This window comes from Fukomys damarensis, unplaced genomic scaffold, assembly GCF_012274545.1.
Source record: "Fukomys damarensis isolate Sample0158 unplaced genomic scaffold, DMR_v1.0_HiC HiC_scaffold_38, whole genome shotgun sequence".
NCBI lineage: Eukaryota > Metazoa > Chordata > Mammalia > Rodentia > Bathyergidae > Fukomys > Fukomys damarensis.
Genome location: NW_022900950.1, coordinates 34,209,664 through 34,225,490, shown reverse-complemented (window position 1 = coordinate 34,225,490; position 15,827 = coordinate 34,209,664). Strand labels below are relative to the sequence as shown.

The 15,827-nt window shown below is 36.6% G+C and overlaps 1 protein-coding gene across 2 annotated transcripts in view; it reads right to left on the bottom strand.

The window, feature by feature from the left end:
- Window positions 1-6,168: 6,168 nt before the first annotated feature.
- The window catches only part of Uspl1 (ubiquitin specific peptidase like 1), a 34,721-nt gene continuing 25,062 nt past the window's right edge, over window positions 6,169-15,827 (bottom strand). The window contains exons 8-9 of one of the 2 annotated variants that reach the window (XM_010623873.3): window positions 13,206-13,363; window positions 6,169-8,997 (exon numbers count right to left, since the gene is read on the bottom strand). In XM_010623873.3, coding sequence (XP_010622175.1) covers window positions 7,136-8,997; window positions 13,206-13,363 — 2,020 coding nt within the window. In that variant the 3' untranslated portion in view covers window positions 6,169-7,135. The remainder of the gene's footprint in view (window positions 8,998-13,205; window positions 13,364-15,827) is intronic. The other variant, XM_019207464.2, reaches the window with a different exon arrangement.

Here is a 15,827-nt window from a genome sequence, read left to right as displayed (position 1 = left end):
TTAGGAATGGAAAAATGTGTCTAGTTAAAAGAAGCCAGCTTTTTTCAGAGGGGATGAGCAATTAAGTAGGTATGCAAAATTCGTAACAAAAGACTTAGACAAAAACAGTTGCTTTGAGGTTTAAATACGATGTTTTGTTCCAATCTGGAATGACTGGATATGATGGCCTTTAATATAGAGACCCTTTCAGAGTAACTTCTGTGGAGCTTCACACCATTAATAGATACCAGTTTGCATTTCTTTTGTGCATGACTTTAATGATACCCAGCAAACTGCCATGTTTACCATATTCTAGTTTCCCTTCATAGGAATTGAATGGAGCTTTTTGTTGTTGTTGTTTTATTTTTTTCACTAACTACATCCCAAGCCTTCTTTTTCTTTTGATTTTGGGATAGGGTCTTGATAAATTGCCCAGGCTCAACTCAAATTTGAAGTCCTCTGGCTCAGCTTCCCTGGGTGCTGGGGTTATGGGTGTGAACTGCACCTGGCTTACTGTTCTTTTTTTTAGTAAAAACCTCATAAATCATCTGTCAAATATGGCTTAAACTAGTTGTTCCCAAACAAGTCTCACAATATGGATTATCAATTACCTTTGTAATAAACTGAGATTATCATGTGTATGAGCATAATGATGGCTTATAGTTACCTGAGAAATATTTACTTATACTTGATTATAGGCCTCACTATTCAAACTCACTGTAATAAATTCTCAATAGCAGTGATGGCGAATCTTTTAGAGTGCCCAAATTGCAACCCTAAACCCACTTATTCACTGCAAAGTGCTAATATTGCAATTAAACCTGAATATTGAGGTTTTAGTTTAGAAAAAAACAATTCATACATTAACATCTTTGTCTTAAAAGAAAAACAACACTTCTTGCTATAGGTTCACCACTACTGCTCTATTGATAAAAATACACATTGGTTAAGGCGCAACATGAAAGTTTTAAATTTAGGATTTATCTATTAATTACCAAGCACAGGATTCTTTACTACACAAATCCATAGCCAATGGGCCATCAGTTTGTAACTGCAAACATTTTTCCATCTTGCTAAATAGGCCTGGTTTGCACAGTTTGAGAGCCAAAGGGACCATTAGATACCAGGTGTGTTGTAGGAGGAACATGAGCATATTTAGGCAATCTCTGCCTCCCAGCCCAATAGGAGGGCTATAATTAAGGGTGGACAGGCAAGAAGGGTACTTTACCACGCTATTAAGTACTCATAGTAACTAAACAGAAAAATGTGTTTTCATTTGTGGTCTGAAGTATTTCACAGTGTTCCTTCTTATGATCTCGTTTCTGTGGTTACATTTAATCTACTGATTATTTTAAACATCTCCAATACCAAACACTTATGGTCATTTCAGTACTTTTACTGTTTGCAGAATAAATGTCTTTTCATGGATATGCCTCCTGATGTAATTTTGAGCCCCCTTTCCTTCTGTGGTTTGCTGGGGGAACACTGGTAGGGATGTGGGAGTGTAGGCCTTAGTGGTGAAAAGCTATGAAAAAGAATATTTCAACAAATTTTTATGATTTAATTTTTAACAATTCATTAACTGAGCAGCATCCCATCTATGAAGTGAAAGGTGTTCGGAGGAGTTGAGTCAAGGAGATAAGACTTTATAGGCAGAGAAAAGAAAGCAAAAACAAGAAACTAACGTGGATTGGTTTTAAAGTTGCTCTCCTATAAGGTCAAAGCAGAGGGGCTGTCTTACCACGCTGCCTCAGGCAGACGGGATCCCTTCTTATTGCTTATAAACTAGACCCCTATTCAACTAGCAAAGAAATAGGAGAGGCCTAGAGCTCCTGCTTCTTTTTCAGATGAGTGTGCCTAGCCTCTTCCTTTCCAGAGGCGCCCATTCCACCACAGCTTTCCCACTGCCCAAGAGGCAAGTATGAGACCAATGCAACCATGAGAACCTCTTGTTCTAATTCTATCAGGACCTGCACTCTGATGGAGCTGTCACCTTACAAACTCTAGGCTTCCTGGGATGTTAAAGGGCCAGATCTAATCTCACTCAATTGCCCAATCTCTCTTACCCCTGACCTCTCATCTGAGGACCTCCCATGGCCTCAACTCTGCCAAGTCTCTTCCCTGCCCTTGTGCCAAGGGAAATGACTCTTCCCTGAAGAAACAGCTATTCCTACAGCCCTGATTATAGTGGCTGTTTTGTCTCCCATTATACTATTGGACCTGGAGATGGGCCAAGTTCTTCCTTGCTGCTATTTCAACTGCTCCCCATCCCCCTTAACACCACCCAGCATCTTTGAAGCAATTCTTTAGACTGACTCACCTGCTCCTGTTCCTTTGGTATTGCCTCAGTATTCTTGGGGGATTGTAGGAGAGGTCAAGCCTGGCTGGGACAACTGCACTGCACGTATGTCTCCTAGCACACTAATAGAGGCCTAGCTTGTGCGTTGAGCCTTGTCTATGTCCAGCTATGGCCTCACCTGTCCCCCCTAGTTGGATGCTTCCTTCGCCTCGTCCAAGGACACTCCAATAACCGATCCTGTTAAGCCAAATATATTACTCCCCCTTTGCCACTCCTTCTTTCAAAACTTTATAAATTGCTGGCTGAACTTATTAAAAGTGTAAGCCTTCCAGAAACCTCACCAGAGTCTGCTTGGTGATTCTGTGCCTTGCCCTCCCAGTCCGTGTCCCTAAACCTTTGTTCCACGAGCAGGTTTGCAGACAAAAACAACAGAGGATGGGTTCCAGGACCCCTCAGATCAAGTTCCTTCTGTCAAACGGCATAGCATTTGCAGAGAACCTACTCACATCCTCTCATATACTGTATATCATTTCATTTAGCGGATAATGATGAGAAATAAGGTTTGCACATAATTCAGTCCAGATATATTTTCAAATATCAGATTTAAATCTGCAGATGTGGAACCCACAGATAGCCAACTATATTCTCTTTCCTTTGGTATGTTGGCTACTGAAGCACTCCTACAGCCATTTAGATTACTTTGCCTTCCCCAAAGACAATCCATACACCATCTTCATTCCTTCAAATGCACTTTCATGTACTTGTTATACTTCAAAGGTTTTCATCATCAAGTCCTACCTCGAAAAGCTTTATTTCAACCACACCACTTTCTAACCAGCTTCCTTGCTCCACCAGTCCTACTCTGGCATGCTTGGAACTCTCCTCCAAGCCACCCTTAGTCCTCTGTCCTTATCCATCACAATAACAATTACCTGTGGCAGTCAGTTATTGCTAACAAATGCCTGAAAGAGTCAACTTACAAAATGAAAAGAATTCCTTGGGCTCAGCTTTAAGTTTCATTCCATGGTAACCAGGCCTGTGATAAAGCAGCATATGATGACAGAAGGCTCTTCATGGTCAAGCAAAAAGAAAAAGAGGAAAGGGCTGGAGTTCCACAGTCCCCTTCGGGGGCATGCTCCCGATGGCCTAAAGACTTCCCACTAGGCCTTCTTAAAGGTTCCATTACTTCCAAACAGGGCAAAGCTGGAGACCAAGAATTTAGTACACAGCCCTTTGGGGGACATTCCAGATCCAAACTACAGCATTGTCCATGCATAAAATCTTAATTTTCTCCTCCATCTGCGTACTATGGCTAAGACTTAGCTTCCCACATTCGACACTGTGACCCGCACCTAAGCAGCTACATGGGAGAAAACAAAAAACAAAAGCCCCACCATCATCTTTGCTCTCAGTTAAATTTAATACCCACTGGGTTTCCTGTATGGCCCTATTGGATTAGCTGTCCTCACTCTGAAACTAGTTCAGCAAACGTCTCAATTCCTTCCTTCACACAATGGATCTGTTTCAAGAAAATAATCAGAAGGCATCTTTCTCATTCTTCTCTCACCAGTTTCCTAATGTCTATAACTAAGTACTATCTTCCCTCACATTAAAATAAATTTCTCTGGTCACATTTTCCCCCACTTCTACAGTGGATCCCATCCCTACAGAATCTGCTCCAACTGCTGATTCTCAACTACATTTCTCTCTCCAGGTGATATTCACACACACACACGCATCTCCCATTTTAAAAGTAACAAAAACCTTGACCGGATACTCCCCTATAGGCCCCAGAAAATGTCGTATACCCACTCACACTAGTTTTAACAGTCTGATACTGTACTGGGGATTTGTATTTCAACATGAATTTTGGGGGGACATTTTGAGACCATATAGCAGCATGACTGAACAGCAGAGACCAGTGGTGTTGAGTGGTATGAACAGGGGAGGGAAGAATGAAAGATTAAAGGTGTTAGCAGATAACAGGTCTCAAATGGCTTTGTGGGCACTGCTGGTGCCTTAGTGTTGGACTTCCCAGCACCCAGAAGTGAGAAATTAATTTGTATTACGTATAAACACCCCAAAGGTACTATTATAGCAAGCCAGACATGCCGCACAGTTGTTCATTACCTGCCCTCTCCCTAGTCACAGCTAATTCTTCAGCTTTTCAAATATCACTTACCTCCAAGACTCCGCAAGCCTTTATCCAGTCCAAGATAGCTCCCCACTCACCTTTCTTCCCCATAGTATTTAGTACCATCTAACTGCCAATCCTCAACTTGCAAATTCCATAGTGATAAATTCACCTACTTGCGAAGTTACTTGTAACCCTAAAAGTCAACTTTTGCTTTTCATGGTTGTTTGTAGACATGCTCAAAACAAAATATGAGTTGCTAAATGCATTTCCAGCTGAGGTCCAGCAAGTCAACACTGCCTTGTTTCAGCTTTCATATTGTAGTCAAATAGACTCTTTTGTGGTTCATTTAGTGCCATCTTTTCACATTTTTGTGCTTTCTGGTGATTTCACTGTTTAAAATGAGCCTAAGCATAGAGCTGAGTGCTTTCTAGTGTTCCCAAGCACAAGGCAGACAGCCACAATGAGACTTAAAAAGAAAAATCCATTAGGTAAGCTTCATTCAGGCCTTAGTTATGATGTCATTTGCTGGTCTTGAGTTCAACATTACTAAACTAATACTAACATTAAGTAAATTGTCTTTGAACAGAAATACGACCTAATCCTGCATTCCCCCTAAGAACAATGGTTCAGTATTTCATGGTGAATTTGCTCAAGACTACCAAAAACACCAAGAATTGTATGTATGTCTTCTACCACCACCTGTTATTTCCCTTAGAAGACATTCTTCAAAGAGCAAAAATTTATTTTACTGTCTTACCTCAGGTTTACAAGTGTTAAATCCTTAACAGTAATCTAAAAACATTCAATGGTCATAAGGATGAACAATTCCTTAAAAGAAATTCAACTAGCCAACAGTTACAAAAAATGTTCAACCTCAATAGTAAATTTGGAAATGTAAACAAAAAAAGCTTGTTTCTCCAATGTCATTACCTAGTGGTGGTGAGGGTTCAGGAGAGCCAAACAAGCCACCATTAAAGACTTTATGGGCTGGGTGTAGTGCAGAAGGCTTGTAATTCCAGCTACTCAAGAAATTAAGGTGGAAAGATCTCAAGTTCAAGGTCTGCCTGGGTAATTTACCAAGAAAACCCCATCTCAAACGAACAAAACTTTAAATGTCTACATATTCATTGATCTAGCGATTCTAATTCCAAAAATTAAAATTTGGATCTGTGCAATAATTTACAAAGTATAACTACTGCAGTGTAAGAGAACAGTATATGTCATCTCAGAATCTGAAATAAGCAAAATAAGTTTTCCATCCACGTATGGCATCATTAAAATAGGTATTCAGAAGTGCAAGACATGGAGAAATACTAAATATTCAGGAAAAATATCATACAAATAGATATATCTCATTCTTAAAAGTCTGTGCATCAAAACAGAAAAATGTTTGGGCCAGGGATTTGGCTCAGTGGTTCCACCAACTGCCTCGCAAGCACAAGGTCCCGAGTTTGATCCCTGGTACAAAAACAAAACAAAACAAAAATATTTGCAGTAGTTATCACTGGGATGACTCAAAACTCAAGTTTTCCCATAGAATATATATATATATATATATTTATTTATAATAAAAAAAGGAGAGATTTGGGAATAAATTTGGCAAGTTATGAAATACTGAGTTCCTGAAAAGATATTTTACCAACGACTCCCACTCTTTACTTAAACCAATTCAAATCACTAGAGGTAATACTGTTTGGGGATCCAAACTTTACATAAAGTTTGAGAGGCAGAACAAGGAGTAACAAACTCAACATGTCTAACTGCGGTGGTAAAGATTTCTACTTAAACCCTGCTCTACAGCTTACCAGCTATGTACTGTTTATTTGTAAAATGTGATAAAAGTATCTCACTTATAGGAATTTTGTTTTAAATGAATTAACATTTCATATATAATGGAATCCAACATGTAGCAAGCTTTGTAAGCATGGTTATTCTTCCCCACAGAACTGTTAGCTGGCATCTCACTTTGATTACAGAGATGTCTTGAGAAGAAAGATGGTATTTATGGCAGCATGCAAACCTTGGCACACCTTCACAGATTGCTTTTTCTTTTTATAGGTCATTTATTGATTATTTAATATTATTCAAAGTTTAGTAATCATTTCCTGCCATCCTTTGTAAGGAGAGAAAAGTTGACAAGTGGCATTGAGGAAGCACCATACTGGGGTAAGAAAAACTTAGGGCCGGAGATTTAGCTCAATGGTGCCACCACCACCTGCCACCCAAGAGCAAGGTCCCAAGTTTGATCCCTGGTACCAAAAAACAAAACAAAAAAACGGAAAAAGAAAAAGCCTTAGGCTCTTATGTAAAACCACAGAACCAGAAGCAAAACTGTCACCCAGTCAAACGTTTTAGAGAACAATTTTTCAGTACAAGCCATAGTTTCTCTTGAGCAACATAATCATAACTTAAAATCCAGAAATTTAATGCACTCAACTGTAGAAATTGTTAGAAACTAGACATTTTTTCATCTTTAATATTTGAAATCCTCATTTTCCTTACAATACTTTACTACAAAATGAAATCAGTAAGGAGAAAACAATTCCTGATTATTTTGTCTAACGGGTTATATGCTTCATGGGCAGGACCCGAAGTAAACTTTCAGCAGCTTAAATTTCATTCATGGTTATTACAAGGACAGTGTATAAATACTACCTGAAAACAGTTAAGTTTTTCTAACAGCAATAATAAATACTAAACTAAAAAGAGTCAACGAGTACTCAATAATTCTCAAACAGATATTCATCAAAATGAGGTAAGTCTAAGGAGTCATTTTCTGAAGAAGTTAATGCAGTAGAAAAGAACTCATCAAAAGTATCAGTCTTCATGGGGCTCTCCAAGTTTAATGTCTTTATGTAGGCATTGTTTATTTGTGGGACTGGCTGAACTTCACATTGGTTCCTCTTAGGGGGGCTGCAATAATTATGCTCCTGTTTCAGATGTATGTTCTGGGAATTATCAATTAATTCAGTAGGTTCTGGTGCTGGGATATGGTTGTCTCCCATTTCCAAATACCTAAAGTCAGCTTCCCCATTTTCTGAGAGCTCTGTTGAAATACTTGGAGACAGTAATTCTGCTAAAATTTCTTCATGAGTTTGATTATTATATGAGGACACACTAGAAATAGTGGCACATCCAGATTTATTATCTGCAGCATCAATTTGATACTGTAGCTCATTTAGTAAGTCTTCTATTGATTCACAATCATTTGGAGACTCACAATGGGACCCCTGTTCCAAATTTTCACTAGGAAGTGTTCTACTTTGAGGGGAAGACATGAGTGCAGCTAACTTCTTCTTTTTTGCCTTTAGTTTTTTAAGAAGTTTTAGACGAAGCTTATGAATCTGACCTTCAGCTGAATCTCCATGGTTTGCTGAAGAAACCCCATTTTCCCTTCTGTGAGAAGGGTGACTGAGGTGAGTTCCATGTGAGGTGCTTTCCAGCTCCTTCAGAAGTTCTGAAGCAGCATTCTCACTTGTATGTGAATGAGCAGCTGCGTTCTCTGACAATGGAAGACCTGGTGGAGGGTTGCTGACTGCAGGCTTATCTGCAGATCTATGAGCTTTCTTAGATGCATGGCTTGTCTTTTGCTTTATACCTTTAGTTTTAAAGCCACCAAAATTATTTGCTCCTTTAACTGAAGGCTGCAGATCAGTTATAGTGTTTCTATTATGAGCTGAAACGCAAGGCGGCATAAAAGAAGCACCCCTGCTTAGCAGGCCTTTAACCCAACTTCCCACAAAAGGTTTCTTTTGATTTTCTTTCAGGGGCTGATTCTTTGATGATCTGGCTGTCATAGTCTGTGGGTCTGCTGTGGCTTCTTTTTTTTTCAAGTTAGATACCTGAGATATAGAAGGTTGTTCTGGTTCTAATTTCTCAGTTTTCCATGAAAGAGACTGTTTTAACTGAGTATCCTTTTCAACTTCCACTGACTTTATTCCCTGTGTAAGACCAGTAACATGAGTATTACTCACAGGCTGAGTAACTGCAGTATTTTCCGCATTCAGCTGTACCAAATGTGTGTTTGTATTTACAACTTGCAGTGGGTAACTTAAATCTACAAACTGGGCCTGGGCCTTTTCTTTATATGATTTTTGATATTGCAAAGTGTTTGTTTTGAGAAGTTCTGTATTTTCTGCCACAGGCGTGTTTTCTGGTAGGAACGCTTCAGTGCTAACCTGAAAAAGTGAGGCAGTTTTCCAGACAGTTCCTTCAAGTGTCAGAGGTAAAATATTATTGTCAACCCCAACTTTCGGATCTGAAAGTAGGTAATCATGAGCCGCAGCTTTGTCCTGTGGGAGAGTATGAGGAGCAAGTGACAGAGATGTGGGTAGAATGACTGAGGATGCTCCTGCTGAGGCAGCCTGACCCACAGAACGAAATGCTGGACAGGCTGGTTTCTCTTCACTGGAAGCATGCTGATCATTAGTCTTCTTAAGTGGAAGGCAGGCAGCCACTTCATCTGTCACTTGAGATATTTTTCTTTCCCAGATAACAATATGTATCTCTGAAGCGGGAACTTCAAATTTCTCATGCCTTTGAGCACATAAACCCTTTAGGTCATCACATTCCAGCCAACTACCTGGGGGATGATAAAAAAAGTCAGAGATTAGACATTCACAAGTCACCATCCTAGGTCCACTTCTGGCCTTTTAAACTGCCGAAATACTGAATACAAATCAAAGAACATTTTAACACATGACCTTTTTCTCGTCACCATTCTTCTCTGCCAAATATTAAAGTCCTTATTTGGATGATAAAATAAGTTATAGACTAACATATGAAGAAGTGTGAAAATCTGGAGTAGTTCTCTGGATAGTTTATACTCTTTTCTAAAACACCCACTAAAAACAAGACAAATTATGTTTAATTTTCGGGTCTTAGACACTATCACCAAATTTATCCAACATCAGAAAATAGAATAAGCTGCTTCATCTGTATGAATTTTCTAGATAAAATAAAGTTTGTTATCTCAATTACCAATACAATGTTTCAATTCCTATTTTTGAGTCTGTCTTCTCATTTATCAAGCAGGGATGAGATGACAAAAAACAAGGGACAAGTTTAAGGACTGGGAATATTGTCTACAGTATCAAAACACTTAAGTACTGAGAAAAGAAAAAACCTGTGAAGAGTCCATTACTTATAGTAATTTTTGCAATGTACAGTTTCAGGTATGTGGTAGGAAGAGGAGTCATTCTGTAGCTGACTGGAGCATGAGGAATAAGCAAGTTACTTGCTTAAACTATTCCTTAGATGGGGAAAAAAGACACCTATTAAGATAGCTACTATTTAAAAAGAACAACAACAACGACAAAATAAAAATGTTGGCAGATGTAGAGAAATTGCTTATGTGCTGCTGATGGGAATATGAAGGTACAGAAGCCGTGGAAACAATCTAGCCATTCCTCCAAAAAATTAAATACAGAATTACCATACTTGGCAATTTCACTTATAGGTATATTTCCAAAAGAACTGGAAACAAGACCCCAATACTTGTTAATCAACAGTAGCACTCTTCATTATAGCTAAAATGTAAAAACTCAAATGTATCAGTAGATGAAAGGATAATACATATACTGATTATCATTCAGCTTTAAAAATAAGGGAATTTTAAATATTCTCTATCATGGACGAACTTAGAAAACATCCTAAATGAAACAGGACATAAGACAACAAATTCTGTATGATTCCACTCGAAAGAGGTACCTAAAGGTTGTCAAAATCAGAGACACAAAGCAGAAGAGTGTGATTACCAGAGCTGGACATGGGGAGAAAATGGAGAGTTAAGGCTTAATGAGTAGTTTCAGTTTGGGATGATGAACAAATTCTAGAAATTGATGTCTGTACAAAACTTTGTATTTAATATCAATGGATTACAAACCTAATGTTAATGGCAAATTTTATGTTATGTATACATTACCACAATAAAAAATACACACAAAAAGGATAGTTGAGAAGTAAAGGAATATGGCTAGATGATAAGAGCTGGTGGGGTTAAAGAAAGTCATGTTTATATTTTGCTTATTACCACGTGACAATTTGAGAAAAGCTAACTATAGGTCTGGATAAATAACAGCTTTCCAATTATCAACAGGCATCTGTGCTTTTATTACTGATCCCCCACTGTATGTGTCAGTATCTATACATTTATGAAAAAAATATAAAAATGTCATGAGAATTGTGCCATAGCAAATAGGTACCTACTTCTATGAAACTGAATGTGGTAAATAAAGCATGATGTTAAACATCATTGTGTACACTGTGAAATTATTTTCTATTCCTTGAATTATAGTAGTGAACACACAAACCACTTTTTTCAAGAGCACAGTATTTTAGGAAACACTGTTTTAGCAGTAGAGACAATCAGTACAGCATTCTTTAACACTGCCAAGTGTTTACAGACACTTAAGCATACAAAGTGCACTACAAGTTCCTTTCCCTTTTCCTTGTATATAAGCATCTGCCTTTTAAAAATACAGATTGCTAAAAGCACACAGAAACAACTCACAGCTTGTATGAATTAGTATATCCATCCTACTTACTTTTTAATGCTGAGAAAGCTATTTCTTATGTGTCATAGGCTTTAGGCATCCTACAAGGCATTAATCTTGAAAAGGGAAGTTAAAGGAGAAAAAGACCTTCCCTCAGCTGCTACTTCAGGCCAATTTAGCTGCTAATAGAATACTTAATTTCTAATATAACAAGTGAGAGCAATAAATAAGTCTAAGATCCAACGTGTTAAAAAACTTTTCCTAAAGAAAAAAATTAAAAACAAGAGTAAAATATTGACTCTTTATATATATCTGACATAAAGTAAACGGAGTACACTGATCACACAACAGAAATATAGATTCCAATAGTTAAGTCTGATAGTTCAGATCTGCTAACTGTCCCTATGTATAAGCAAAGTCATTTAAAAGTTCTGTGTTTTATGTGGATATAGACTTTTTTTTTTTTCTTTTTGGTACCGGGGATTGAACTCGGGTCCTTGCGCTTGCAAGGCAGGCCACTGAACCACTGTGCTAAATCCTCAGCCCTTACACTTCTTGAATCTACTATCTTTTCTCTTTCTTTTTTGGTACCAGGGATTGAACTCAGGACCTTGTGAGGCAGACGGCGGAACCAATGAGCCAAATGACCGGCCCCTTGAATCTACTATCTTATATTCACTGAAACTCTGGACTCTTTAGTTTGCCTATATGAATTATTTTCTACAAAGAACACATCTGGAGAACTTAGAACAATACTGCTATTTTGGCCCAGTCTCTAAGACTGATCTGTGGTAGAGTCTGGGCATTTTTATAAGTTAATCAAATGAATTTTTATATATGCTATCAGGATTGGAAATTATGCTGTACTTGAAATGGATTTGACATTCTCTGGAGTGCAAAAGAAGTTGAAATAAGTTGGTTTTTTATTTTGGCATACGTTATAGAGAATTTATCTCCTCCCAAAATGTTATAGGGTAAAACTTCAAGGTAATAATTACATTTCAACGTGTTTCAGTTTGAAAAGTGCCTTTCATAATATAGTATTATAATCATTCATCCAAACCACCTTAGGAGGAAAATATCAAATAGGAAAAGTACCCAAACAAAAGAAAATGTTTATATCAAAATAGCCCCAAGGGCTTGATACTACACTCTAAGACAGTGGTGATGTACCTGTGCGTGCACATTATTATGTTTTTAAGACAAAAGATGTTAATGTATGAGTTGATTTTTCTAAACTAAAACCTCAATATTCAGGTTTAATCACAGGGTTGGCACTCTGCGATAAGTAAGTGGGTTCTGGGCTGCAGTCTGGTACTTGGTCTCTAAAAGGTTTGCCATCACTGCTCTAAGAAGACACATTATCTTGTCTAAGACAAGAGAACACTGTGAGGAATCAAAGGCAGCATTAAACTACACGGAAGAAAGAGAAGGGGAAAAAAAATCCTCCAAATCTGTGGACTGTACTTATTCAGCCTTCTATTAAGAAGTTTAAGTAAAGGTGTTACCTTGACCATATCTGTTAGCAAACTATGATTTCAGATTCTACTTCCGTGAAAGAAGAGCAATACAGTCTAATGTTTAAATCTTAAACATAAAATTTGCTGGGCATGGTAGCACATGCCTGTAATCCCAGCATTTGGGAGGCTGAGGCAGGAGGATCAACACAAACACAAGTCCAGCCTGAATCACACAGCAAGACCCTATTCCAAAACAAAACAAAACGAAACAGAATTTTGTTTATATTTACAATAGCCAACTAGCAAAATTTATTTTTGTTATTCTCAATTAAAAGCCTTCAATTTGATGTATTTCCCTTTCAAAAGCATAAACTATCTCAAAAATTAAAATTCCCACCATTCATTTTTCTATATTGGACATATATTACACATGTTAATCTTATAAAAGTAAAAATATTAAGCAAATAGCAAACTGCAAAACAAATATGATTTCATCCTTTGTCTAAAAAAAATCATACATACGTCCATAAAATACATAGGCCTAGAAATACATGATAGGAGAATTAGGAAGGATACTAAACTCATCAAACTTTTCATAGGAGGGGAGGGAGCAGAAGAATTACAGGCAAAGGCAAGAATAGAGAGAAAAGGGCTGGAGATAGCTCAGTGGCACTGTGCTTGTCTGGCAAGCACAAAGTCCTGAGTATGATTCCTGATACAGTTAAAAAAAAAGATGGGGTGGGGGGAGAAAATAAGGCAAATTTTATCTAAAAGAAAATCCACTAGTATTTGGCTTTCACACTTATTATTATTTCAAAAACATTGTAAACACTTACCATCAGTATGTAAAATCCAAGTTATGAAATGATCATTTGCTTGGTACTGAATTACAGATGTTATTTGATAAAGACAGCCTTCAAACTCAAATGCATAGTGCTGCAAGTCACTCTGCGGTAAACCTTCTACGAAGTGCAACATGAATATGGGAGACATTCTAGGGGAGAAGACAAGAGGAGTCAAATTTAATGCCATGTGTCTGCTTATACAAAAAATGATCTTAAGTGATTAGACTAACACTTCTAAGGCGAACTGGACTTAATTTTTCTTGAGGACCTCCAGATTTAATTAGAAATGGAGAATTCACTCAAGTATGCAACACTAAACCTTTTTGGAATGTTATCTCTGACAACTGGAAGCCTCATGCAGTAAGATGACAGATCATTAAAGAAAAAATTGTTCTATAAGCAGCAATAATGCTTTGACTTAAAAGATCTCATACTAGCTATTTTGTAGAATTCAAAGGAAAAGTCCAAACCTTTCAGAATTCTTTGGCCACAAATGCCCAAGTTGTTAGGTGGGGTAATATATAAAAACAAGGTAATAAGCCAAAGATATTCAAATGAACATTAATTTGGCCTTTTTCTCTCTGGTAAGAAGTACAGAAGTCTATTAAATTAAGATTTCTATCTAGGAAAAGCTTAATTTGTAACTACGTATAGAAGAAAATAAAACACTGGGTTGATATGTTATAAATTTCAAGATATCCATGATTTTAAAAATACAATTCACCATTACTGCCAACATGTCAAACCAGAAAACAAAACCCACAGATGAGACTCAATTTCAACAAAGCTCTCAGGATTTAAGAAAAATGTTGAATACTCCTTTTCCTAATATTGAAACAGCTGTCAAAACTTAACATAGCTTATCAAAATTTATTCAGCTGAAATAAACGAATCAATGTACACAATGCAATATTGTTCAGACTGACAAGGAGTAATTTGTAAATTACTCTATCAATTATTTTGTTAGAGAATAATCAAGTCCTCAAAATTTAAAAACCTACAAAATCCTAGAAGCTGTAACACTGAACTCTTTCCCTTCACTTTTATACTTTTTTCACTGAATCCAAGATGTCATGATTGTAAAATGTACCACTAAACTATACTATGCTATATCAATATTAGAGGGAGAGAAAGAAAGCATAAAGAGATATTAATACCAGCTTTACAAAGATAGCAGAAACTAGACTCCACACCACTAACAGCCACATCTTGTACAAATGACCTGGAGTACATTTTTAATTTTCATTCCAAATATGTGATAATCCATTATTTCAGAACATGCAAATTTAACAATGTGAATATTATACACATCTGAACAGCAATAAGGTAGACTTTAGGTAGAAAAATATCTGCAAATGTAATTTTTAAGTTTCAGATTTTAAGGTCTATTATATTATTTCAACTATCATTTCAGACTCTGACAAGAAATGACTATGAATTAAATAAGCAACTCAAATAAGTGGACTGATCATACTAACTATAATAAGAAAATGTATGATTAGAAAACTTTGTTCAACAAAGGTTTACAAACTTTTTGGGGGAAGAAGTTAAAAAATCTTGTAATAAATAATAAAGCATTTTCTGTCAAACAATGAAAACTTAATTACCAATATAATTTAAACTATTTTATATATTAATATTCTGCCCAACATTTTGTAGGGGATAGTGTAGTTTATCTTCTTAAAAAATGAAAGCCTCAAAATGAGGCACTTGAATAAGTTCAATAAGCACAACCTACTACTTCAGTAGTTGTTCAAAAGAAAAAAAAAGATGCTGGGAATTTAGCCCAATAGTTCCACCGCCTGCCTTGCAAGCACAAGATCCCAAATTCAATCCCCAGTACCAAAAAAAAAAAAAAAAAAAAATCACTGTTAAAGCTGAAGGTTATGACCAGACTCCTAAAGGAGAATGTGGCAATACTAAGAAGCTCATTTCAAAGTCTTCAGAAGCACAATTAAATCCGATTCTAAGATCCTGGCATTCTATATCACCACGCTCTGAATATAATTCCTAAACAATTAAAAGGACAGAAGATTTGGACCTGCTAGGTATCATTTATCTGATTTAATAATGGACTTTTTCTCTGATGGGAACATATTAAAGATAAGGCTTATCGGAGACAAAGAGAACTTGTAACAGTTTCTAAATGCTGTACCATCCAATTACTCATGGTATCATGATAGGTTTAATTACTTTTAAGTTATACCTAGAAACTACATTAAGTTTGTTTCTAAATTTCATTAGGTACCAAATCAACTTAACACAAATTTCAAAATAAAAATCTATAAAGGACTTGTATAAAGATCTCATCATTTAAAATTTGAGTGAAATTTTACATTCAATTCACTTTACTTTTGAATACAGGAAAAGTCTGAATTATAAATTTTGTTTTATATCCCCAGTGGAACTTAAAACATATTTTTGATTGAAATGGGTCAGTTTCCTAATCACAGCATGAATCCTTAATGCAAGTAAAGCAAGGTATCAGTATAATTAAAAAGTGTTATGTGCAATGGAATCGAATCAAGTAACACATCAAACAAAATTAACAAAATGAATTCATTCTTAATCCTGAGGCTTGAGAAAAAGCAAATATAAACATCAGATGAAATT